Source organism: Oncorhynchus mykiss, chromosome 19 (genome assembly GCF_057628025.1).
Source record: "Oncorhynchus mykiss isolate SJ-2025 chromosome 19, ASM5762802v1, whole genome shotgun sequence".
NCBI classification, from domain to species: Eukaryota; Metazoa; Chordata; class Actinopteri; order Salmoniformes; family Salmonidae; genus Oncorhynchus; species Oncorhynchus mykiss.
Window position 1 is genome coordinate 45438022 of NC_143040.1, and position 25168 is coordinate 45463189.

The following is a 25168-nucleotide window of genomic DNA, read 5'->3' on the forward strand; positions in this document are numbered from 1 at the left end:
GTTGTAAGAATGTTGACAGAAGAGCCATTCTGAGTTCTTTAAAGGATCCCAGAATATTTAATTAGGTTGTGGGAACACTGTGGGTACATTACAAGAGATATGTTCCCAAAACACAAAATCTGTCCAGTTGTGATGACATTCTTATAGTGTTTGTATCAGGGTGCACAAAACAATACCTCAATATTCCTAGCATGTTATTCCGATGTTCCTATGTGTTAGTGTTATCTTACTGTTAAGGAAGTTAGTTGTACAACAATCCACATAGAAACACATATGGCAATTATTTACAAACATAGTTTGAACCTACTTTTTAAATTTTAATTTGACCCCTTTTTCTCCCCATTTGGAATTTACAGTCGTCTCATCGCTGCAACTACCGTACAGACTCGGGAGAGGCGAAGGCCTAGAGCCAGGCGTCCTCTGAAACACGACCCAACCAAGTCACACTGCCCGCTTAACCCTGAAGCCAGCCACACCAATGTGTCAGAGGAAACACCGTACACCTGGTAACCATGTCAGCGTGCATGTGCCCGGTCCACCACAACACAGGAGTCACTACAGCACAATGGGACAAGGACATCCCTGCCAGCCAAACCCGGACAACGCCGGGCCAATTGTGCACCGCCCCATGGGTCTCCCGGTTGCAGCCGGCTGCAACAGAGCCTGGGCTCGAACCAGGATCTCTAGCGGCACAGCTAGCAACTGCAATGCAGCGCCTTAGACCTCTGCACCACTCGTGGGGCCTCAATTTTAACCTACTTTGTTGATAGTCGCAAGCGGGGATAGAGCCTTTGAACTTTGGACTGATATCCCTTGAGTTAGTCCACCATGCCACGGGGACGGGACGCAACACAAAGCTGTTTACACCTTTACTCTGCCTCCAGGATGTGGTCTTTGTCTTTGCAAAAGAGAGAATAACTAAATCTAGAAAAATACGTTATCTCTATTATTTTGTACTCTACCAATCTTCTTTATATACTGTAAACTTGGGATGTACTGACTTGTATTTTACCTACAAACTTGGTAGAGTAAGAAATAATAAAATACACTTATTTTTTTAGATTTAGTTATCCTCTCTTTTGGATAACCACATTCTAGAAGTCAGAGTAAAAGTCCCAGTGGTTTCATTCCAAGGATAACACTCAAAAGCTCCCAGGTTTGATCTCTGCTTGCGGCTAACAACAAAATACAGTGAAACTACTGTATGTTTGTACATTGTCATGTCATGTGATTCCAAATAAGTGCCATGTGTGTTTCTACATGGATTGTTGTACAACTAACTTCCTCAACAGTAAGGTAACACACAGAAAAAGAAACCACCATGGACTGTTCAAAATGTAATTGTATCATTCTGGGAACAACATTCTAGGAACATTGAGGTAATGTTTTGTGCACCCTGATTCAAACATTGTAAGAATGTCATCACAACTGGACAGATTTTGTGTTTTAGGAACTTATCTCTTGGAATGTACCCACACTGTTCTTACAAACCTAATGATGTTTTGTGAACTTTCCTAATTGATTGTAATTTTTACCCTTATTTAACTAGGCAAGTCAGTAAATTCTTATTTTCAATGAAGGCCTAGGAACAGTGGTTTAACTGCCTATTCAGGGGCAGAACGACAGATTTGTACCTTGTCAGCTCAGGGGTTTAGGGGCTACCCTGCCTAATAACATAAAAAAAATATGCTCTGTTAATATTTTTGCAACATCAGAGGAATATTTTTTCAACCCTAATGCCAACATTGTATAGTCATCAACACACCTGGTCAGTTTTTATGTTTTGGAAACATATCTCCGATATTCTGGGAACCTTTAAAGAACAGACAAAATGTGTTCTGGGAACGTTCTTGCAACATCAGCTGAATGTTTATATGAACATTGTATGATCATCAGCACAACTGGATAGTTTTTGTGTTATTAGAACATTCGTTGCTACATAATGAATGTTTTGGGAACATTCACAGAACCAATTTTGATTTGCTGTGTGGTCAAATTAAGATCCTATACCTGGGTAGATGTCTCGGATGACATCTCCATTAATGTTAGCGCAGCGTTCCGATAATGTTTTCTCATTAAAAAAAACATAATTGAATCCAGACATGATTGCTGAATAATGTTAAGAGAATGTCATAACGTCACACTATAACTTTATGAGAGCATTGTGGGAATATTCCTTGCTTGTTGTTATCAGTCTTTTTAATAACACTTCGATCAACATTAGCAGAACGTTCCCGGAATGTTTTCTCAGAAAAATTTCCAATGTTCTGACATTTTGTTGCGGCAGTGTGACCTAAAAACATTACTAGTACATTGTGCTATTACATTACCTGAAAACCTACTGAGAAAGTATGAGGACTGTTCTGAGGCAGTCGCTCCAAATGTTGTGCAAAACATTTTAGTGAATGTAAGTGAATGTAAGGAGAACATTCCGAAGATATTTAATTGAAAACATTTTCTGAAGAAAAAACAACAACATTTTGTTATCAAAAACATTCTTTGAATGGTTTAGGATGTCATCATCCTAATGATAGATAAAACCGTGACTGGGAATCTTAGCTATTATTCTGAGAATGTTTCCGTTTTGCTGTGATGTGTGTCACATTAAGCGAGGAAGAGAGAGAAAGAAAGAGGTGGGGAGAGAGAGAATGAGGAAGTAAAGTTCCAAAGTTACTTGCTGCTTAATGCTAACCGAGATCAGTGACAAGATAACAGAGAGAGACAGAGACAGACAGAGAGAGACAGACAGAGAGAGAGACAGAGACAGACAGAGACAGTGACAGAGACAGACAGAGAGAGAGACAGAGACAGCGACAGAGGGAGAGAGGTGGTGGCTGTGGTGTGCGATATTGACATGGTACATTTGGGTGAGAAGGTGTTGCTGTCTGTTGACCGTCTGTGACAAGGTCAGCTGTCCGACCCTGCAAAATTATTTACTTTGTGAGTACTTGTTTATTTCCACCTGTGTGTGTGTGTGCTTGTGGGCCTTTGCCCGAATACTGTATATGCTTGTTTTCATTTTTAAACTCCTCACACTGTCATACACAATATCTACCATCTGCTAAGTGTTTATCTTCTCCTTTCTCTCCTTCAATTTATTAAGTGGTCTTTCTCTTCTCCTTTCTCGCTTTCATCTCAGTGACACACACAGCTGGGGTCACAACACACTATGCATCACTGATCAAGGGTTAACCATCAGTTGGGGGCTGGTGTGCACTGCTAAAATAGCTGCCAGTTTGATATCATTGTATACTAATCCCTTGTCACAGTATTGTACAAGAACAACAAAAATGGCTTGATCCCAATTCCCAGACTACAATACACACAAAAAACAACACAACAAGAGCCTTTCAAAGGAGAAAGACAGTGTGTATTTCAGTATTAAAGCCTGCCACACCTGTACAGTGAAAGTCATTAATGACCATATAACACAACCATAGGAGCACTGTTCAGTACTTGCCCTCTGTCCTGTGTGTTCAAGGCTGTCAATGAATAAACTGCAGAATGTAGAAACTTCCATTTCCACTTTTATTAACAACCCAATTTGCCATAGGCTACAGTCTACGTCTTAGGCGGCAGGAGAAACCTGTTCATTGACACTGTTCTTAGAGTGAGTTTTCAGGTGTGGTCAAAACAACCTGTTCCTTTGAGCAAGCATACAATGTGTGTGTGTGTGTGAATGTGTGTTTGTACATTAGGACTACAGTATTTGCTCATGGGTTACCTGAAAGAAAAAGTTACATTTCAAAATATAATTTGAATTGTTTGAACAACGTGTAGGCCGCATCAAGTACAGAGTGAGCAGTAGAATTAGCACATGCATTTTTATGAGCACAGGTTTGTATCTAAATGCTTTTCAATCAACACCAGCCCATTTTGATTGGCTCAAATCAACGGGTCATTGATTGGCAGTTGCAGTGAGACCTCTCCAAACAGGTGAAAGTGTTTCAGAGAACACAGAATGGAACTGACATGAGGTCATTCTTGGAATGGTAGAATAGAATATAAACACTGTTAATGATATCAGTTATCAGGTGTATTACATGTAAATTAAAAGCCTGTGTATTTTTCCTTCTGCTATTTGACAGATGGCTCTGGGTTATGAATTTGATTGGATTATAACAGTCAAGACATAATCCCTGTGAATCACAAGGTAAGTCCTTTTTTACATGAAATGCTGTTTCCTATTCAATATGTAACAAGCTATCTGTAGAAGCCATATACTGAATGAACATGTCATGATGTCCTTTGGGTGGTGGGCCATTCTTGATACACACGGGAAACTGTTGAGTGTAAAAAACCCAGGAGCGTTACGATTCTTGACACACTCAAACCGGTGTGACTGCACCTACTACCATACGCCGTTCAAAAGCACTTAACTCTGTAGTCGTGCCTATTCACCCTCTGAATGGCAGACATACACAATCCATGTCTCAATGGCCTCAAGGCTTAAAAATCCTTCTTTAACCTGTCACCTCCCCTTCATCTACACTGATTGAAGTGGATTTAAAAAGTGACATCAATAAGGGATCATAGCTTTCCTCTGGATTCACCTGGTCAGTCTGTCTACGTCATGGAAAGAGCAGGTGTTCCTAATGTTTTGTACACAAAGTGTATGTCAGTTTTCTTTTGTTTCACTGTTTCTATTTCAATGTTTTACTTTTCTTAGAATGTTTTGCACACTTGTTGATAATTCGGTATTTAAGTGCAATAAGTGATGAATTAATTAACAGTAATTATGTAAGAGTAGCCTCTCAGAGAAAATGACTTTTCCTGTCATCAGTAAGTGATGTATTTGGTGCGGTCAGGAGTTAATCATATATGACAGAGTTGCATTGTTGTCTCTGCTCTCTGCATTCACAATTACAGCTTTATTTGTTAAATTGCATCCCAGCTATCTTCAGTGTCAGAGTTATCTTATTTGTGCTATAATTCTGTCTGCCTGACTGTCTGTCTGTCTGTCTGTCTGTCTGTCTGTCTGTCTGTCTGTCTGTCTGTCTGTCTGTCTGTCTGTCTGCCTGCCTGCCTGCCTGCCTGCCTGCCTGCCTGCCTGCCTGCCTGCCTGTCTGTCTGTCTGTCTGTCTGTCTGTCTGTCTGTCTGTCTGTCTGTCTGTCTGTCGGTCTGTCTGTCTGTCTGTCTGTCTGCATGTGTGCATTATTCTTATAGGCACATTTTTTTTATAAATATCGGTGATCAACACTACCAGCAATAGAAATCCCTCACTGTTTTGCATAAGATAGGAGCAACGTTTTTACTAACTTACCATCTACTGTAAGGGCATAACCAGATCCCCTCACCCTCAAGTGGATAAGCAAGCAGCCTTCACTTCCTTAAGTAGACATGGGTGCAGGCAGGTCTGGGATTATACAAAGAGTTCAAACCTATACTGTAATAATATGTGCATAGATGAACTCTCTTGAATAATCTTTCAATGAGTAAGTAGATGAATCCTCTCAGTGCACAAATGTGTGCTATGCTTTGTTTTGTCAACTTCTCTTTGATCATGTAACCATAAAAGTACAAATTGACACCATCAATCACAACTATACATAAACTAAACACTCCTTTCAGTAGATGAGCCAACGCTTTTATTTCACCCAAGCACACTCTGAAAGCATGTATGCACCCACAAACTCTCTCTCTTTCTCTCCACCTCTCTCACTCACTGTTTCCCCTTACAGCAGCAGTTGCCATGGCGCCAGTGGGAGAGTTCATGGGGTCATGGGCAGTGTCGAAATCATTCTCTATAGAGGTCGTTGTTTTCTCTCTGCTCTTCCTCCTCCTCTCCATCATCCTCCTCGCCTTCTGCACTATCTGTGGAAGGTCAGTTATAGATTCATTTTTTAACATTCTTATTTTGTTCCATTATAGAAAGTATTTGACGCCTACAGATGTTGGATCTTAATTTGATCACCCTGTAGCAGGATAACTTTACTGCAATGCATGAAATGTGTAGTGTATTTGAGCTTTGAAAAGATTCACTTTGAAATTTCAGACTTGTTTTCCCCTTACGAAATATATATAGACTCCTACAAACATGTAAATAAATTATAATCCACTTAATAATTCCCAATTCCTATAGCAGCAGGATTTTTTTCCTGCTGTGGCAAACTGGCTCAAATTAAGAAGCTACATATGTATGAGAACTGTACAAGAACCTATATGGCATGCTTACAGGAATGAGGTGTAGGTAAATGTATGAATGAATCGTGCATGGAGCTCAGTGCTCCAGGCTACAACTAGTTCATCCCTCCATACAGTACACCACGGCCTCAGGTTAAAATTCCAACTCTTTCTGAGATTCTAGAAGACTTTGTCCCATCAACTGGGGCTAAGGAGAGAGTGGTTTTACATCTAAACCATGACTAGAAAAGTAATGTACCTGTTGTACAGTATATGTAGGAATACTCACAGTGGCCATGGATTACAGGCAACATCCACATAGAGCCTAAAAGCTAGAGCTGCCACTTTCAAAGAGCGTGAGACTAATCCGGACGCTTAGAAGAAATCCCACTATGCCCTCAGACGAACCATCAAACAAGCAAAGCGTCAATACAGGATTAAGATTGAATCCTACTACACCGGCTCTGACGCTCGTCGGATGTGGCAGGGCTTGAAAACTATTACAGACTACAAAGGGAAACCCAGACACGAGCTGCCCAGTGACGCGAGCCTACCAGATGAGCTAATTGCCTTTTATGCTGGCTTCTAGGCAAGCAACACTGAAGCATGCATGAGAGCTCTAGCTGTTCTGGATGACTGTGTGACGCTCTCGGTAGCCAATGTGAACAAAACCTTTAAACAGATCAAAAATCACAAAGCCGCTGGGCCAGACGGATTACCAGGACGTGTACTTAAAGCATGCGCGGACCAATTGTCAAGTGTCTTCACTGCCATTTTCAACCTCTCCCTGACTGAGTCTGTAATACCTACATGTTTCAAGCAGACCCCCATAGTCCCTGTGCCCAAGGAAGCAAAGGTAACCTGCCTAAATTATTACCGCCCCGTGGCACTCACATCGGTAGCCATGAAGTGCTTTGAAAGGCTGATCATGGCTGATCAGGGCTCACATCAACAGCATCCTCCCGGACACCCTAGACCCACTCCAATTCGCATACCGCCCCCAACAGATCCACAGATGATGCAATCTCTATCGCACTCCACACTGCCCTTTCTCACCTGGACAAAAGGAACACCTATGTGAGAATGCTGTTCATTGACTACAGCTCAGTGTTCAACACCATGATGCCAACGAAGCTCATCACTAAGCTAAGGACTCTGGGACTAAATACCTCCCTCTGCAACTGGACTTCCTGACGGGCCGCCCCCAGGTGGTAAGAGTAGGCAACAACATGTCTGCCATCCTTAACACGGGGCCCCTCAGGGGTGTGTACTTAGCCCCTCCTGTATTCCCTGTTCACCCTCGACTGCGTGGCCAAACACGACTCCAACCCCATCATTAAGTTTGCTGACAACACAACAGTGGTAGGCCTGATCACCGACAACGATGAGACGGCCTCTAGGGAGGAGGTCAGAGAACTGGTAGTGTGGTGCCAGGACAACAACCTCTCCCTCAATGTGAGCAAGACTAAGGAGCTGATCGTGGACTATGGGAAAAGACGGGCTGAACAGGCTCCCATTAACATCGACGAGGCTGTAGTGGAGCGGGTCAAGAGTTTCAAGTTCCTTGGTGTCCACATCACCAACAAACTATCATGGTTCAAACACACCAAGACAGTCGTGAAAAGGTCACGACAAAACCTTTTCCCCTCAGGAGACTGAAAAGATTAGGAATGGGTCCCCAGATCCTCAAAAGGTTCTACAGCTGCACCATCGACAGCATCCTGACCGGTTGCATCACCGCCTGGTATGGCAACTGCTCTGCATCTGACCAGGCGCTACAGAGGGTAGTGCGAACGGCCCAGTACATCACTGGGGCCAAGCTTCCTGCCATCCAGGAGCTATATGATAGGCGGTGTCAGAGGAAAGCCCATAAAATTGTCAGAGGCCCCAGTCCCCAAAGTTATTGACCGTTGTTTCTGGTACATGGTAAAGGCAAGCGGTAGCGGAGCGCCAAGTCTAGGAGCAAAAGGCTTCTCAACAGCTTCTACCCCCAAGCCATAAGACTGCTGAACAATTCATAAAATTGTCAGCGGACAATTTACATTGACCCCCCTCCCTTGTGTACACTGCTGCTACTCGCTGTTTGTTTGTACCTATGCATTGTTACTCACTTCGCTCCTACCTGCATGTACAGATTACCTTAACTAGTCTGTACCCCCGCACACTGACTCGGTACCGGTGCCCCATGTATATAGCCTCGTTATTGTTACTCTTATTGTGTTACTTTTTATTATTACTTTTTATTTTAGTCTACTTGGTAAATATTTTCTTCTTCTTGAACTGCACTGTTGGTTAAGGGCTTGTAAGTAAGCATTTCACATAAAGTCTACACTTGCTGTATTCGGCGCATGTGACAAATAAAGTTTGATTTTGATTTGAGTGTACTCATGGATCATTATCCATGTATGCTTGATCAATGTCATGATACTCTACACCTGAGACATTGTCTTTGAATGTCGTATTGTCTTTTGTCTTGTAGATAATCATAAACCAAAATATGTCTGTCTATCTCAAACGCACGCATGCACACACACGCGCACGCGCACACACACACACACACACACACACACACACACACACACACACACACACACACACACACACACACACACACACACACACACACACACACACACAGACATTCCAGACAGACAGAACGTTCAGGTTTGGTGGCTTCGGGAATTCCTGTGGTATGAGGCATATGACTCTCTCTTCTCCTCTCTCTACATTACGAAACGACACACTTCAAATACCGTACATAATGTACAGGCCGACCCCACCGGTGAATCACTCAGACACTCTTCACTCTCAATCTTTCTTTTCCGAGCAAGAGAGAATATACATACTTTTGTAAGGTTCTGAACAAACAGAGTAAAAACTCAAACGGATGACTAGAAAAAGCTTCAACCAAGTTTATTCACCCACTGGGTGCTTCATCTGCAGACACAAGTCACACAAGCATATACAATACTTACGACTAGGAGTCCCCTCCTTGTATGTCCAAGATAAACACACCTCTTCTGTTGTTTGGCAGAAACCCGGTCGGTTCCTCTTACTGGTATTGTCATGGCCCTGCCTAAGTCTAGGACCCTCTTTGGCGTGGAATTGTGTATGAGATAGGACTTTGATCAGATGGTATTTGAGGTGGGCCCCTATGGCCCCCATCTCAGCAGTGTCTTCTCTCTTCAACTGTTGACCTTAAAGGCTTCCTGAGTGGCGCAGCGGCATAAGGCGTCACTACAGCCCTGGGTTCAATCCCAGGCTGTGTCACAGCCTGCTGTGACCGGGAGACCCATGAGGCCGGCGCACAATTGGCCCAGCGTCGTCCGGGTTAGGGGAGGGTTTAGCCGGCCTGGATTTCCAAGTCCCATTATGCTCTAGCGACTCCTTGTGGCAGCTAGATGGTGTTTCCTCCTACATATTGGTGCGGCTGGCTTCCGGGTTAAGCGAGCAGTGCGGCTTGGCAGGGTAGTGTTTGGAAGGACGCATAGCTCTTGACTTTCGTCTCTCCCGAGTCCGAGTTCAAGTAAAATAAATCAATGTAGGCTACAGCAGAACACACATATGAGAATATATACAGTTGAAGTTGGAAGTTTGTGCACACCTTAGCCAAATACATTTAAACTCAGTTTTTCACAATTCCTGACATTTAATCATAGTAAAAGTTCCCAGTTTTAGGTCAGTTGGGATCACCACTTTATTTTAAGAATGTGATATTTCAGAATAATAGTAGAGAGAATGATTTATTTCAGCTATTATTTCTTTCATCACATTCCCAGTGGGTCAGAAGTTTACATACACTCAATTAGTATTTGGTAGCATTGCCTTGAAATTGTTTAACTTGGGTCAAATGTTTTGGGTAGCCTTCCACAAGCTTCCCACAATAAGTTGGGTGAATTTTGGCCCATTCCTCCTGACAGAGCTGGTGTAACTGAGTCAGGTTTGTAGACCTCCTCTGACCACACATTTTCTATAGGATTTAGGTCAGGGCTTTGTGATGACCACTCCAATACCTTGACTTTGTTGTCCTTGAGCCATTTTGCCACAACTTTGGAAGTATGCTTGGGTTCATTATCCGTTTGAAGACCAATTTGCGACTTCCTGACTGATGTCTTGAGATGTTGCTTCAATATATTCACATACTTTTCCTACCTCATGATGCCATCTATTTTGTGAAGTGCACCATTCCTTCCTGCAGCAAAGCACCCCCACAACATGATGCTGCCACCCCTGTGCTTCATGGTTGGGATGGTGTTCTTCGGCTTGCAAGCCTCCCCCTTTTTCCTCCAAACATAATAATGGTCATTATGGCCAAACAGTTCTATTTTTGATTCATCCGACCAGAGGACAAAAAGTACGATCTTTGTCCCCATGTGCAGTTGAAAACCGTAGTCTGTCTTTTCTTCTGGCAGTTTTGGAGCAGTGGCTTCTTCCTTGCTGAGCGGCCTTTCAGGTTATGTCGACATAGGACTTGTTTTACTGTTGATATAGATACTTTTGCTGTTGTTCTGGGATTCAATCCCAGACTATTGGATATTTGAGAGGCGGTAACTCACTAGAACTAGCAGCATTACGACCAGGAATACGACTTCCCTGGAGCAGATACTTTGTTCACTCTCCCCAGAGCAATTGAACTTATTCCAGAGGCCGATCCAAAAACATTGCCTGTGGAGGAGAGGCACTTAAGTGAGCCTGCTGGACGTTTTACATCCCTCCTGAAGCCGATACCTTGACAGCCATCAAAGAGCTTCACTGGACTTTATGAAAACTGGAAACCACATATCCTGAGGCTGCATTTATTGTAGCTGGGAATTTTAACAAAGCAACTTTGAGGACTAGGCTGCCGAAGTTCTATCAACATATCGACTGTACTACTTGCCCTGCTAAGACACTCGACCATAGCTATTCAAACTTCCGGAATTCCTCCCCAGCCCTCCTTTCGGCAAATCTGAACCACGACTCCATCTTGCTCCTCCCTTCCTATAGGCAGGAACTCAAACAGGAAGTACCCGTGCTAAGAACTATTCAACGCTGGTCTGACCAATCGGAATCCACACTTCAGGATTGTTTTGATCACGTGGACTGGGATATGTTCCGGGTAACTTGCGAAAATAATCTAGACACATACACGGACACGGTGACTGAGTTTATAAGGAAGTGTATAGGAGATGTAGTACCCACTGTGACTATTAAAACCTAACCTAACCAGGGACCAACGTCTTGCTTCCGGCCAGGCTAAACAAATTCTTTGCACGCTTCGAGGCACACAACGGCATTCCTAGCCACGTCCTCAGATCATGCGCAGACCAGCTGGCTGGTGTGTTTACGGGCATATTCAATCTTTCCCTATCCCAGTCTGCTGTCCCCACATGCTTCAAGATGGCTACCATTGTTCCTGTATCCAAGAAGGCAACGGTAACTGAACTTAATGACTATCGCCCGTAGCACTCACCTCTGTCATCATGAAGTGCTTTCAGAGACTAGACAAGGATCATATCACCTCTCCCGTACCTGCCACCCTAGACCCACTTTAATTTGCTTACCACCCCAATTGATCCACAGACGATGCAATCGCCATCACTCTGCACACTGCCCTATCCCATCAGGACAAGAGGAATATCTATGTAAAAATGCTGTTTATTGACTAGCTCAGCATTCAACACCATAGTGCCCTCCAAGCTCATCATTAAGCTTGAGGTCCTGGGTCTGAACACCGCCCTGTGCAACTGGGTCCTGGACTTCCTGACGCACCGCCCCCCAGGTGGTGAAGGCAGGAAACATTACCTCCACTCTGCTAATCCTCAACACTGGGGCCCCACAGGGGTGCGTACTCAGCCCCCTCCTGTACTCCTTGTTCACCCATGACTGTGTGGCCAAGGACGCCTCCAACTCAGTCATCAAGTTTGCAGACGACACAACAGTAGTGGGCCTGATTACCAACGATGACAAGACAGTCTACAGGGAGGAGGTAAGGGCTCTGTGGTGCCTGGAAAACAACCTCTCACTCAACGTCAACATAACAAAGGAGATGATCTTGGACTTCAGGAAACAGCAGAGGGTACTCTCTTATCTACATCGACAGGACTGCAGTGGAGAAGGTGGAAAGCTTCAAGTTCCTTGGCGTACACATCACTGACAAACTGAAATGGACCACCCACGCAGACAGTGTGGTGAAGGTGCAACAGAGCCTCTTCAACCTCAGGAGGCTAAAGAAATTTGTCTTGTCACCTAAAACCCTCACAAACTTTTACAGATGCACAATTGAAAGCATCCTGTCGTGCTGTATCACCATCTGGTACGGCAACTGCACTACCCGCAACCGCAAGGCTCTCCAGATGACAAACTACCTGCCCTCCAGGACACCTACACCACCCGATGTCACAGGAAGTCCAAAAACATAATCAAGGACATCAACCACCCGAGCCACCGCCCCGATATCATCCAGAAGGCGAGGTCAGTACAGGTGCATCAAAGCTGGGACCGAGAGACTGAAAAACAGCTTCTATATCAAGGCCATCAGACTGATAAACAGCCATCACTAACTCATTAGAGGCTGCTGCCTATAGGCATAGACTAGAAATCACTGGCCACTTTAAGGAATGGAACACTAGTCACTTTAATAATATTTACATATCTGGCATTACTCATCTCATATGTATATACTGTATTCTATACTTCTATGGTATCTTAGTCACTTAATGTTTACATATCTTGCATTGCTCATCTCACATGTACATACTGTATTCTATACTATTCTACTGTATCTTAGTCCATTATGCTCTGACATCGCTCGTCCATATATGTATATAGTCTCAATTCATTAATTTGTCTGTATTGGGTATATAATTGTGTAATTTGTTAGATATTACAGCACTGTCAGAGCAAGAAGAGCAAATATTTTGCTTTACCCACCGTAACATCTGCTAATCACGTGTATGTGACCAATAAACTGTGATTTGTTTTGACATGTACATTTCTTACATGTGTAAAGGAGTCAATAGGTTCTAGTTTGGTAACATGAATAAGTATATTTCATGCCAGAATCCAACACCTTCAAACAGTGATTTGATAGCACCAAAGTGTGAGTGCTAGTATATCATGAACACACCTATAAATACAGGTCTGTTACCAGCAAATAATCACTATATATACAGTTTATAGATACTGTTGCTGATATGCTTTAGCTAATGGTGAACCAGATATTGTTTGTGCACTTAACTCTAAAAGTAAATGCTTTTTCATGCATTGTTGAACATTGGGGAGTGTACCAAATTCTTAGAAATTCTGTAAGCATCAGTAGATATCTGTTGTACTTGTTCGGATTCTCTAGTTTGTGTTGTGTTCCACAGGCAATCCTTTGAGCTTCAGGACGGTGGTGGGGAGGTGGGGAGAACCCAGTCACAGCTGATGAGAGTGGTGAGAGACAAGACAAGCAACAACAATGACGGCAGCTATGTCCTGACCGGGGTTACACAGAAGTCAGTAAGAGAGGAGGTAGTGAGATACGGAGCAAGGGAGGAAGCAAGGAAGGTGTAGAATGGATCAAAGGGTTGAAGAGAGAAGGGAGGGAGGGATGCGGTGGATGGAATCCTTTTGAGAGTACTTTGTCTTGAGACCAATGACAGCGAAATGATGAACCCAGTACACTGTGATGTCATTACCTGAGTGTTTTTGATTGACAGGTAAAGTTGGAGGACGCCATGGCCGCCAGGGAGAACCCCATGATCAATGACATCAGAAAAAACGAGAGAGGTGGGAAACCAAACTGTTACACCTCTGTGCCTTCCTCTAGATCTGCTAGAAGGGTTGTCTTACAGTGTGTGTTCTGTTTTCATCTCCTCCCTGGTTAGATTTCAGTCACATACCTGAAGACCGTGTCCCAGAGCAGCTTCCTGCTGAGCAGGATGGCATCAGGTTCAAACCCGGGAGGAGCCGCAGGGTGGCGCCAGATCAGCAAGGTACTGCCTTCATCACTCTGTCTGTATCTCCCCACGCATTTCTCCCATGTGTCTTTCACACACGTTTGGTGAGTAGTGGGTGAGTATTACAGGTGTGTTTTGATGTCCTGCAGGTGATTCTCTAGGTGCCTTGCAGATGGCCAACGGAACCCCTGTGGCCATGATGACAACATCTCCTTCCCTTCCCACCACCGTCGACATCGGTAGGCTACCTCAAATCACCCATGTGCACTTCTCAAACTATCAACCAATCAATCAAATCAAATATATTTATAAAGACCTTTTTACATCAGCAGATGTCACAAAGTGCTATGTAGGAATCCATCCTAAACCCCCAAACAGCAAGCAATGCAGGCGTTGAAGCATGGTGGCTAGCAAAAAAAGGCAGGAACCTGGGAAGACACCCAGAGAGGAACTAGGCTCTGAGGGGTGGCCAGTCCTCTTCTGGCTGTGCCGGGTGGAGATTATAACAGTACATGGCCAAGATGTTCAAACGTTCATAGATGACCAGCAGGGTCGAATAATAATAATCACAGGGCTTGTAGAGTGTGCAACAGGTCAGCACCTTAGGAGTAAATGTCAGTTGGCTTTTCATAGTCGATCATTCAGAGGTAGAGACAGCAGGTGCGGTAGCGAGAGAGTCGAAAACAGCAGGTCCGGACAAGATAACACATCCGGTGAACAGGTCAGGGTTCCATAGCCACAGGCAGAAACTAATGGGGCTCAATCTCTCTTTGGCTAAGCTTCAGGTTAAGTGACTCTCCTATATTATTTTCTTATTTTCTCACCTTGTAGGTGACCTGAGGGACGTCCTGAACTTCACACCCGAGCTCCACTCTATACCAGCCCCGATATCCGTACCCCCACCTGTCTATTCAGGGGACACCATGGACACACCCATCATGAATGTTCTTCACACCCTGGTGCAGGATGCCCCCATCGTGGATCCCCTCATCATAGACACCCTTGCATCTGTGGATGCCCCCATTGTGAACAGCCTTGAACCTGTCGACATCCACATTGTGAATGACACTGACCCCCTCAATATCCCCATTGTGAACGACCTTGACCTCCTGGAGGCCCCTGCAGAATTCAGCTCTAACTTTATCGCTCAGCTTGAAGAAGATGGTCAGATGGAGGGTGAGGACCAGGGGCCTTCCCTGGGGGTCCGACCCGAGCACACCTATGAGATCTTTGGGGAGCTCACACCTGATGATCCCTCTGTGGAAGTGGACCTGACAACCCCAGCCTATCAAACCATAGCTGAACTGGTCCACAAATCAACCACACAGCCTGACGATGACACAACCATGGTCACAATGCCATCGGACCTGGCAAGCCCAGACTATGAGATCATAGCTGAACTGGTCCAGCAATTGAGCGCAACCACATTGCCTGACAATGAGCCAATAAAAACTACAGGCACAGTCCCGGGGGAGGGGCTTGACCTGACAAGCCCTCTCTCATTTGTGGAGGAGGTAGAGGATGGTTTGAGTGACAGGGGCTGGAATCCAATGTATGCCAGGGTGAGCAGGAAGCTTAGTAAGTGCCCCACCCCACCCCCTGTGCCTCCGCCAGAGGAAGAGGAGGAATATTTACCTCCAATACCAGAAAGAAGAGGAGAGATGGAGGAATGATCATTGTAGAATATCCCTTCAGACTTTTAAAAAGCACCGCAAATGTGTTTTATGTACTCAATGCTATTTCAATGTATATGCAGTGCATTCGGAAAGTATTCAGACCCCTTGACTTTTTGACTTTTTCAACATTTAATACATTACAGCTTTATTCTAAAATTGATTAAATTGTTTTTTCCCCCCTCCTCAATCTACACACATTACCCCATAATGAAAAAGCAAAATCAGGTTTGTAGAAATGTTTGTAAATGTATTAAAAATAAAAAAGGGAGATATTACAGTTACATAAGTATTCAGACCCTTCACTCAGTACATTGTTGAAGCACCTTTGGCATGGATTACAGCCTTTAGTCTTCTTGGGTATGAAGCTACATGCTTGGCACACCTGTATTTGGGAAGTTCCTCCGATTCTTTTCTGCAGATCCTCTCAAGCTCTGTCAGGTTAGATTGGGAGCATCGCTGCACAGCTATTTTCAGGTCTCTCCAGAGGTTCAAGTCCGGGCTCTGGCTGGGCCACTCGAGGACATTCAGAGACTTGTCCCGGAGCCACTCCTGCGTTGTCTTGGCTGTGTGCTTAGGGTCGCTGTCCTGTTGGAAGGTGAACCTTCGCCCCAGTCTGAGGACCTGAGCATTCTGGAGCAGTTTTAAAAAAAATCAAGGATCACACTTTTCTCCGTTCATCTTTCCCTCGATCCTGACTAGTCTCCCAGTCCCTGCATCTGAAAAACATCCACAAGTAAGATGTTGCCAGCACCATGCTTCACCATAGTGATGGTGCCGGGTTTCCTCCAGATGTGATGCTTGGCATTCAGGCCAAAGAGTTCGATCTTGGTTTCATCAGACCAGAGAATCTTGTTTCTCATAGTCAGAGTCCTTTAGGTGCTTTTTGGCAAACTCCAAGTGGGCTGTCATGTGCCTTTTACTCAGGAGTGGCTTCCGTCTGGCCACTCTACCTTAATGGCCTCATTGGTGATGTGCTGCAGAGATTGTTGTCCTTCTGGAAGGTTCTCCCTTCTTCACAGAGGAACTGTGGAACTCTGTCAGTGACCATCGGGTTCTTGGTCACCTCCCTGACCAAGGCCCTTCTCCCCGATTGTTCAGTTTGGCTGGGCGGCCAGCTCTAGGGAGAGTCTTGGTGGTTCCAAACTTCTTCCATTTAAGAATGATGGACGCCACTGTGTTCTTGGGGACATTCAATGCTGCAGCAATGTTTTGGTACCCTTCTCCAGATCTGCCTCGACACAATCCTGTCTTGGAGCTCTATGGACAATTCCTTTGACCTCATGGCTTGGTTTCTTTTCCTGACATGCACTGTCAACTGTGGGACCTTATATAGACAGGTGTGTGCCTTTCCAAATGATGTCCAGTCAATTGAATTTACCACAGGTGGACTACAATTAATTTGCAGAAACAAGGATGATCAATGGAAACAGGATGCACCTGAGCTCAATTTTGAGTCTCATGTTAAATGGTCTATATATTTATGTAAATAAGGTATTTTTTGTGTGTTTTTTTACATTTGCAAAAATGTCTAAAAACCTCTTTCGCTTTGTCTTTATGTGGTATTGTGTGTTAAATAAATGTTGTAATAAGGCTAACGTAACAAATGTGGAAATAGTCAAGGGGTACTTTCCAAATGCACTGTATACTCAACTATCTGTGCCTTATTTCTAGACTTATAATATATCTGATGATGAGGGTAAGGGTTGTAACCAGTCCAAATAGAAAGTAACACTTCCCTATCTAATATACTCTTATATGAGACAGGTATCTCAGTATCCTATCCTCCTACCAAGTAATTTCATTGGTTTTGCAAACGCTGTTCCAACTCAATGCCATGCTATGCATTCCATAACGAACCCCGAGACAGAATAGAACTGGGTCCCTTAACATGTGCCAGAGTAGGCTGTTCCCCTGCTCAGATGTTGCATGCATCAACCAATGGTTGAGTGCCACGTCAACGACTGTGTCATCAACTAACAGATTGTTATAACATACGATGTGGTTAGCTAATACGTTAAATACCTATCCAGGCATTCTAAGATTTGGCAGGCATCAGCAACACCTAGGCAGAGGAATGCACCCTTTATGTTTGTATGTACTAACACATTACAGCGTGACATGGCAATTACACACTTATAAATCTAGGAGTTTTTGTTTCTTTGAGATTCATTCAACTGGGTCAACTCTCTCTCTAGAATTACAAACGTAATACCATAATGACTATACTGGTGCATTCTTAATAAATCATGCATGTATATTAATAAATTAAATTAAATTGACATCAAAACAATATAATAGCCATAGCTAGTTTATTTATTTATTCAAATCTTTCCATGTGAGGTATAATAAATAATTTAAATGTTTTGTTTAACTAGGCAAGTCAGTTAAGAACAAATTCTTATTTACAATGACGGCCTACCCCAGCCAAACCCTAACGATGCTGGGCCAATCGTGCACCGCCCTATGGGACTCCCAATCACAGCTGGTTGTGATACAGCCTGGAATCAAACCAGGGACTGTAGTGATGCTTCTAGCACTGAGATGCAGTGCCTTAGACAGCTGCACCACTCAGAAGTTCATCCTACTTGGGATTTATGGACTATGTAAATCTGTGTTGTAAAATGTTCATTTTCATGATTAGAACATATAAGCAGATTGAAATACAAGAGGTCAGATGTAATAAACAGTATTTAGTACATCCTGTTGGCCATCATTTACTACGAAATATTACATTGCAAACTTCAACCATTGAGGGAGTGAATGTCACATTCTGAAATGAAGCCACTATTGAAATATCACATTGTGGTTGGGACATAGCGAAATTCAACACATATATCACTGTTCCAATTCAATATATTGTGTGTAAATGGATATGTGTGCAGATGCAATTGCTGTATCTCACCACAGTGGGGTAGTAGAACTGAAGATCTGTGACTGGACTTCTCTCTTTCAGTGGAAAGTGAGTTGCCAAAAAAGGGGCCACATCGAGCTCCTCTAAAATCCTGCTGCCGATGCATCACGTGAGGCAGGTGGGGCGGAGCGCCACCAATATCCAAGAGATTTGCATGCAAATCTGTTATTTCCTGTCACAACAATATATCATATCCGAACTAACTGTGCAATAGATGGAGCGAATAAATAGCGTTCTAAACGTTGCATATTGTTAACCGGGTTATTTTGTAACAGGCAGGCAGACATGCAAAGTGTTGTTATATTGCAGAGCGATGACTAGCTAGTTTACTCCATAACAGTATACTCGACTACAGCGGCCTTCTGTGCAAAGAGCTAAAGATATGGGAAGTAGCCATACACTGATCGTAACCCAAAAGTTATAAAGTTTGTGTATGTGGCTCAAAACTCATTTCTGGGATTGGTTATAAGTGCATTCAATGTGTTGCCAGTGTAGTGTACTGGTTTTGATGCATATGAGCTTTGTTGATTGAGTTTGGCCAGTCAATATTTGAATTTTAAATTCACCACTGCTGCTGTATATTCCTTCTGAGGAAGGGTGGAAAGACTGCAGGAACTGTGGTCAGGAAATGAAACATAAATACACAAACCTAGCACATACCTTTCAAAAGTAGGCATGGAGAGAACAAATATGACTTTCCTTCTACTAGTATAGCATGCCCATAAGCCTTGCGGAAATGAGTGCAACGTCCTTCAGCTCTTTTACTCTAACGTTATGCAACAGTCAGAATACAAAACCACAAGTACATTGCTCAATGACAAATATTTATAAGACCGTGGAAAGAATTGTTCCTTCAGCATTTTTGTGGTCCGATTTGATGTTGAATTCCACATGGAAATGGATGGTTCTGTCTATTAGCCATTGAGATACATAACCATGGAGAAAAGGAAAGGAAATATATTTCACAGCGATTTAGATGGTACAATGATTCCTTACACTAAACTTGCTTGTTTTGACACATAAACTGAAATTAGGCGAACTATTAGAATTAGTACATCTTTAAAATGAGCAATGTGCTTCTCCAAAAGTGAATGCAGGAAATGTGAGCAGGTTGCCACCAGTCTCTCCTGTGGGGTCAACTAAACTCTCTCTCTATGGTCTCCATCAGGTCCACTTCAGATCCATCATACAGGATGACGGGCGTGGAAAGAGAGGGGCCATGGCTATCATCAGGGACTCTGGGAAGGAACAGAGAGATATGTCAGAAATTGTTATAACAAGAAATTGACTCGCAGCGACAGTTTCAGAAATGGGCCTAGATTAAAGCAATAGTTTTAAAGATGAAACTTTGGACCAAATTGTGATGCGTAATGGATACAGACAGTGTGTAATGTGCACCATAGAGGCAATATAGCCTAGGCCTATTCCACAATAATTTCAAAGTGTAATTCAATATTTAATCATCATCTTTTTTATAGCATATTCTCATGTTGAAAAGTATCTACATCAATTAGCCACAATAAAGCAGTTGTTTGCAAGTGGTTTGCTGACATGTAACTAATCTGATCTGCCCAAAGGCTTGGTATTTTGTTATGCTCAAGGTGAATTTGATCTTGCCCGATCAGCAGTTACTTACGAGTCTGATTCTGAGCGAGGCACTGATTCCACCCAAGTTCCCTTTGTCAAGAAGTCCTGTTGAGAGTTTTGACAATAGAGTTGTCAGAGAACACCATACAGTCCCTTCAGAAAGTATTCACACCCCTTGACTTTTTCCACATTTTGTTGTGTTACAGACTCAAATTAAAATGGACAACATTTAGATTTTGTTTAAATGATCTACAAACAATACCCCACAATGTCGAAGTGGAATTATGTTTTAGACAAGTTTACAATTTAATAAAAAATGAATAGCTGAAATGTCTTGAGTCTATAAGTATTCAACCCTTTTGTTACGGCAAGGCTAGATGAGTTCAGGAGTAAAAATGTGCTTAAAGGTGCAATATGCAGAAATTTTTCTGCCATATCCTGGTTGCTAAAATTCTAATAGTTAGCCTAATTTCAGTCTATGTGACAAAACAAGCAATGTGTAGTGTAGAGAATCATTGTGCCATCTAAACTGCTTTGAAATATATTTTCAATAATCAAAAATATTGTATTTTCAGCTAGTGTACAAAACTGCAAGTAAAAGATGCAAAAACTAAACGTAAGAATGGGAAGAATAGAAATAGCATACACAGAACAGATCTACCGTTTCATAAACTTATTTTCAATGAGAATGACAGATCCATAACACACTTTCTATGTGAATTTGGTCGGGTCGCCCAAAAAGTTACAGATTTCAGATTTAACAAGTCACATAATAAGTTGTATTGACTCACTCTGTGTGCAATAATAGTGTTTAACATGATTTTTAAATGACTACCTCATCTCTGTACCACACACATACAATTATATGTAATGTCCCTAAGTCGACTGGTGAATTTCAAGCACAGATTCAACCACAAAGACCAAGGAGGCTTTCTTTCCTATGGTTCGCAAAGGGCACCTTTTTAGTAGATGGGTAAAAAAAAAAGCAGACTTTGAATATCCCTTTCAGCATGATGCAGTTATTAATGTTACACTTTGGATGGTGTATCCATACACCCAGTCACCGCAAAGATACAGGCACCTTTCCTAAACAGAAAGGAAACCGCTCAGGGATTTCACCATGAGGTCAATGTCAGAGTTTAATGGCTGTGATAGGAGATAACTGAGGATGGATCAACAACATTGTAGTTCATCCACAATACTAACATAAATTACAGAATGAAAAGAAGGAAGCCTGTACATAATACAATTACAATACAAATACAAACATTGCATCCTGTTTGCAATAAGGCACTAAAGTCATACTGCAAAAAAAATGGCAAAGAAATATACTTTTTGTCCTGAATACAAAGTGTTATATTTGGGGCAAATCCAATCCAACACATCACTGAGTACCACTCTTCATATTTTCAAGAATTGTGGTGCCTGCATCATGTTATGAGTATGCTTGTCATCGGCAAGAACTACGGAGTTTCTAGGATAAAAATAAACGGAATAGAGCTAAGCACAGGCAAAGTCAGAGGAAGACCTGGTTCAGTCTGCTTTCCAACAGACACTGGGAGATAAATTCACTGTTCAGCAAGACAATAACCTAAAACACAAGGCCAAATATACACTGGAGTTGTTTACCAAGACGTCATTGAATGTTCCTGAATGGCCTAGTTACAGTTTTGACTTAATTAAATCGTCTTGGAAATTTATGGCAATACTTGAATAGAATATATCTATATTTTTTGTTTATTTCACCTTTATTTAACCAGGTAGGCCAGTTGAGAACAAGTTCTCATTTACAACTGTGACCTGGCCAATACAAAGCAAAGCAGTGCAACAAAAACAACAACACAGAGTTACACATGGAATAAACAAACGTACATTCAATAACACAATAGAAAATCTGTATACAGTGTGTGCAAATGAAGTAAGGAGGTAAGGCAATAAATAGGCCATAGTGGCGAAGTAATTAGAAAAAATGTCTGTCTAGCAACGATCAACAACCAACTTGACAGAGCTTGACAAATATTTTTTAGAAAGATTTGTCAATGTTGTTCAATCTAGGTGTGCAAAGTTCTTTGAGATTTTACCAGGACTCACAGCTGTAATTGCTGCCAGACATGATTGTAACATGTATTGACTCAGGGGGTTGAACACTTATCTAATCAAAATATATTCGATTATATTTTCTATTAATAAAAAAATATATGAAAAAAATTCTTCCACTTTGACATTGCAGTGAATTTTCTGTAGATCATTCACACAAAAAATGACAATTCAATCCATTTTAATCCCACTTAGTAACACAACAACATTTGTCAAGGGGTGTGAATTCTTTCTGAAAGCACTGTATATGGTTTGCAGAAAACTTTACAATACAAAAATGTAATCAGTTACCAATGCCATTGGTTAAGTAATTTTAACATTTTATATAACAGGAAATAATAAATCAAATGCTGTCATTATGCTCGTGGATCACCACTGTTCAGAATGAGCTAAAATAATATTCTTACATTTTCCTGAGTGGCGCTTGGGAACTGAATCTGTGTATCTTTGGAAATGTGGTGAAAGACATGCTTGTCCTTGTTGATGACTCCTACAGAACCGTTATATGGACAATGTGCCCCCGTCCCTTCCGACAACTCAGAACTCTGCAAGTGAAGGGTTGAATTGAAATCGCTTTCATTGTGGACCCGTTTGGAATTACAGAATCCATACGCGTCTGACCCGATTAAAAGCGTCTTTTCAAACGTTTTCCTTTTGGAACGCAATTCCCGATTGTCATATTCCTCTAGAACCCGGTCCAGTTCCACATCAATGTCATCATCCTCTGCTGAAAATTCCGAGTCGTGTCCTTCACTGTGGGAGTCTAGTTGTTGCGTTATGTTTCGTGACTGATTGAAGTTCGTCAATTTGGGTATATTCAATGGTTTGAACAAGTGACTTTCCTCTTTCGAAACATGGACTGTGTTGTCATCTCCTTTGAATGCGTTTATCTCGTTGACACTCCCAGGTGCAACTTTCTTTCCACGACTACTACCGCTTCCCATGTTGTTGTTGTCCCTTGGCACCAGGCTATAAAAATGTACGAGGCACAGCAAAGGCACGCTCCCATTGCCAGTTCCCTTGGCCCCCCACCAAGTAATCCAGGAACTCAGAAGTTAGGTCAAAAATTAACTTGCCTCCACTCAATAGATCACCAAAAAATGTGGTTCACTTACGCACTGGGGGGAAAGCGGTCCTTCTGTCTGTGGCGCAATGGAATCATACAAACACAAAGAAAAAGTGTGGAATAATTTAATCCAATCTAGACGTTCACCCGTAGCTTGCAAAACGCAGTCAAGCCATCCATGCTTCAGCCTCCTCCTGAATTTGTACGTGCGAGTACACAACACTTTACGGTATCACGTCTTTTCTGACTGATTCGGATGCGCTCTCATGCGCAGTCAGATAGAGAGATTCAGTAGGTACTGTACAAATCATTCCAAGCAAACAGTTTGAAACACATTCATTCAATATTCGTTTCATTCATTTTCGGCCTTAACAAAAATAACTTTGATATTATGGGTAGAGTGAGGCTGCAGAAGCCTACCAGGGTGCTGTTTACCAAATGTTAAATTGTGAAAGAAAAAATGTCTTTACAGTCATGACACACAAATACAGTAGACACACACACTCACGCACTCACAACATTTTAGGCTTTGATTGACCCCTATGTCCAAAAAAATCACAGTAAAAATGTCTGGTATACTTTCTTTGAGATGTGTGCGACTAGTAGATCATTAATCCAGTGTGATGACCATTGAATCACATAAGAGGCCTAGTATTAAGCAACTAAGTGAAATGATTTGAATCCCGTTTCATACATTTTTTTTAGTGAACGCAATGCACAGTTTCTCTAGAGATAAATCAGCTCAAGCTGGAACTGTGCAAGGTAGTAGAGAGTTGTAGTTTCCAACAGGCCAATATTCAACATAGTTTAGCGCCCAGAGCCTGGTAATTAATTAAGTTACAATGACCATAATCCGCTGCGTGCCTACTTGTCTGGTCTGTGTGGTGCAGACAATAGAAATGATAGAGGCCTCTGGTGGCCAAAAGGCCATATAAGCATTGGTAGCCCCATTAAGGGCTTCCTCCATGCTTCTGCCATTTTAAAGTAGTCAACTGGGTGCGGATTACTATGGGTTGTAGCCTCAATGGCGCTGCCCATGCTGTCACAGATGCAATAATGGCACAGATATTAAGATGAGTCCTCTATATATCTCTAATGGTGCAATCATAGCTGGAGAGAAGAGACAGAAGAAAGCCAATCTAGAGGGATAGAGATCAGCTGCTTTGTGAGGTATCTCTACCTGAAAATAAGTTATTGATAGTTGGTATTCGGCAGTCATAAAAGTATGCCTTATTTACTTTGAAGAACTACTAAAATAGTGATTTTGTCAGACAGCATAGGCAGCAGCTCTATAGAGATGAGATTATGACTTGGAATGAAATAATAAAGTCATCAAATAGGCCTAAAACAAATGTAAGATATATACACAGCAACTGACATATTTTACTAAAGTAAAGTAATGTGAATAAATGATGGTTAATAAGTGATAAGCAGTAATGGGCAGTTACTACCATCATGGGACTTGTATTCATTGTTTTATTCTGTGTTGTTACAGCATTCAACCCACATTTGGACATTATATTATTATCGAACAAAACAAACATTTATTGTAGAACTGGGATTCCTGGGAGTGCATTCTGATGAAGATCATCAAAGGTAAGTGAATATTTATAACGCTATTTCTGACTTTTACTGACTCCACAACATGGCGGGTATCTGTATGGCTTGTTTTTGTGGCTTAGCGCTGTACTCAGATTCTTGCATGGTGTGCTTTTTCCGTAAAGCTTTTTTGAAATCTGACACAGCGGTTGCATTAAGGAGAAGTATATATGCATTTTCAGGTAG

General features: G+C 42.3%; 2 protein-coding genes across 5 annotated transcripts; one reads left to right on the forward strand and one right to left on the reverse strand.

Moving 5' to 3' along the window:
• Window positions 1-2589: 2589 nt before the first annotated feature.
• Window positions 2590-18420, forward strand: LOC110497746 (uncharacterized). Of its 4 annotated transcripts, none has more exons than XM_021574076.3 (8): window positions 2590-2940; window positions 4089-4153; window positions 5683-5824; window positions 13474-13540; window positions 13807-13876; window positions 13975-14082; window positions 14196-14285; window positions 14878-18420. In XM_021574076.3, exons 3-8 carry the CDS (start codon window positions 5694-5696, stop codon window positions 15717-15719), a joined length of 1308 nt encoding a protein of 435 aa, XP_021429751.3. In that variant the 5' UTR covers window positions 2590-2940; window positions 4089-4153; window positions 5683-5693; the 3' UTR covers window positions 15720-18420. The 4 variants fall into 4 exon arrangements, with proteins under 4 accessions (XP_021429751.3, XP_090067253.1, XP_021429752.3 ...); XM_090211127.1 differs by having other exon boundaries at window positions 2602-2940; window positions 13474-13618; XM_021574077.3 differs by having other exon boundaries at window positions 2602-2940; window positions 5686-5824.
• LOC110497747 (uncharacterized) lies at window positions 18015-23614 on the reverse strand. The gene is made up of 3 exons (XM_021574078.3): window positions 22725-23614; window positions 20270-20325; window positions 18015-19871 (listed from the first exon to the last, which is right to left on the reverse strand). Exons 1-3 carry the CDS (start codon window positions 23259-23261, stop codon window positions 19769-19771), a joined length of 696 nt encoding a protein of 231 aa, XP_021429753.3. The 5' UTR covers window positions 23262-23614; the 3' UTR covers window positions 18015-19768.
• Window positions 23615-25168: the final 1554 nt, after the last annotated feature.

Bases quoted from the DNA above. Each gene is read 5' to 3' on its own strand.
- LOC110497747 (XM_021574078.3), bottom strand. From the start codon at position 23,261: ATGGGAAGCGGTAGTAGTCGTGGAAAGAAAGTTGCACCTGGGAGTGTC. The intron at 20,326-22,724 runs GTAAGAATATTA...AACTCTCAACAG, and splicing joins CAAGCGCCACTCAGGAAAAT to GACTTCTTGACAAAGGGAAC. The intron at 19,872-20,269 runs GTAAGTAACTGC...GTTCCTTCCCAG, and splicing joins CCTCGCTCAGAATCAGACTC to AGTCCCTGATGATAGCCATG.
- LOC110497746 (XM_090211127.1), top strand. From the start codon at position 5,694: ATGGCGCCAGTGGGAGAGTTCATGGGGTCATGGGCAGTGTCGAAATCA. The intron at 13,619-13,806 runs GTAGTGAGATAC...TTTGATTGACAG, and splicing joins AGAAGTCAGTAAGAGAGGAG to GTAAAGTTGGAGGACGCCAT. The intron at 13,877-13,974 runs GTGGGAAACCAA...CTCCCTGGTTAG, and splicing joins CATCAGAAAAAACGAGAGAG to ATTTCAGTCACATACCTGAA.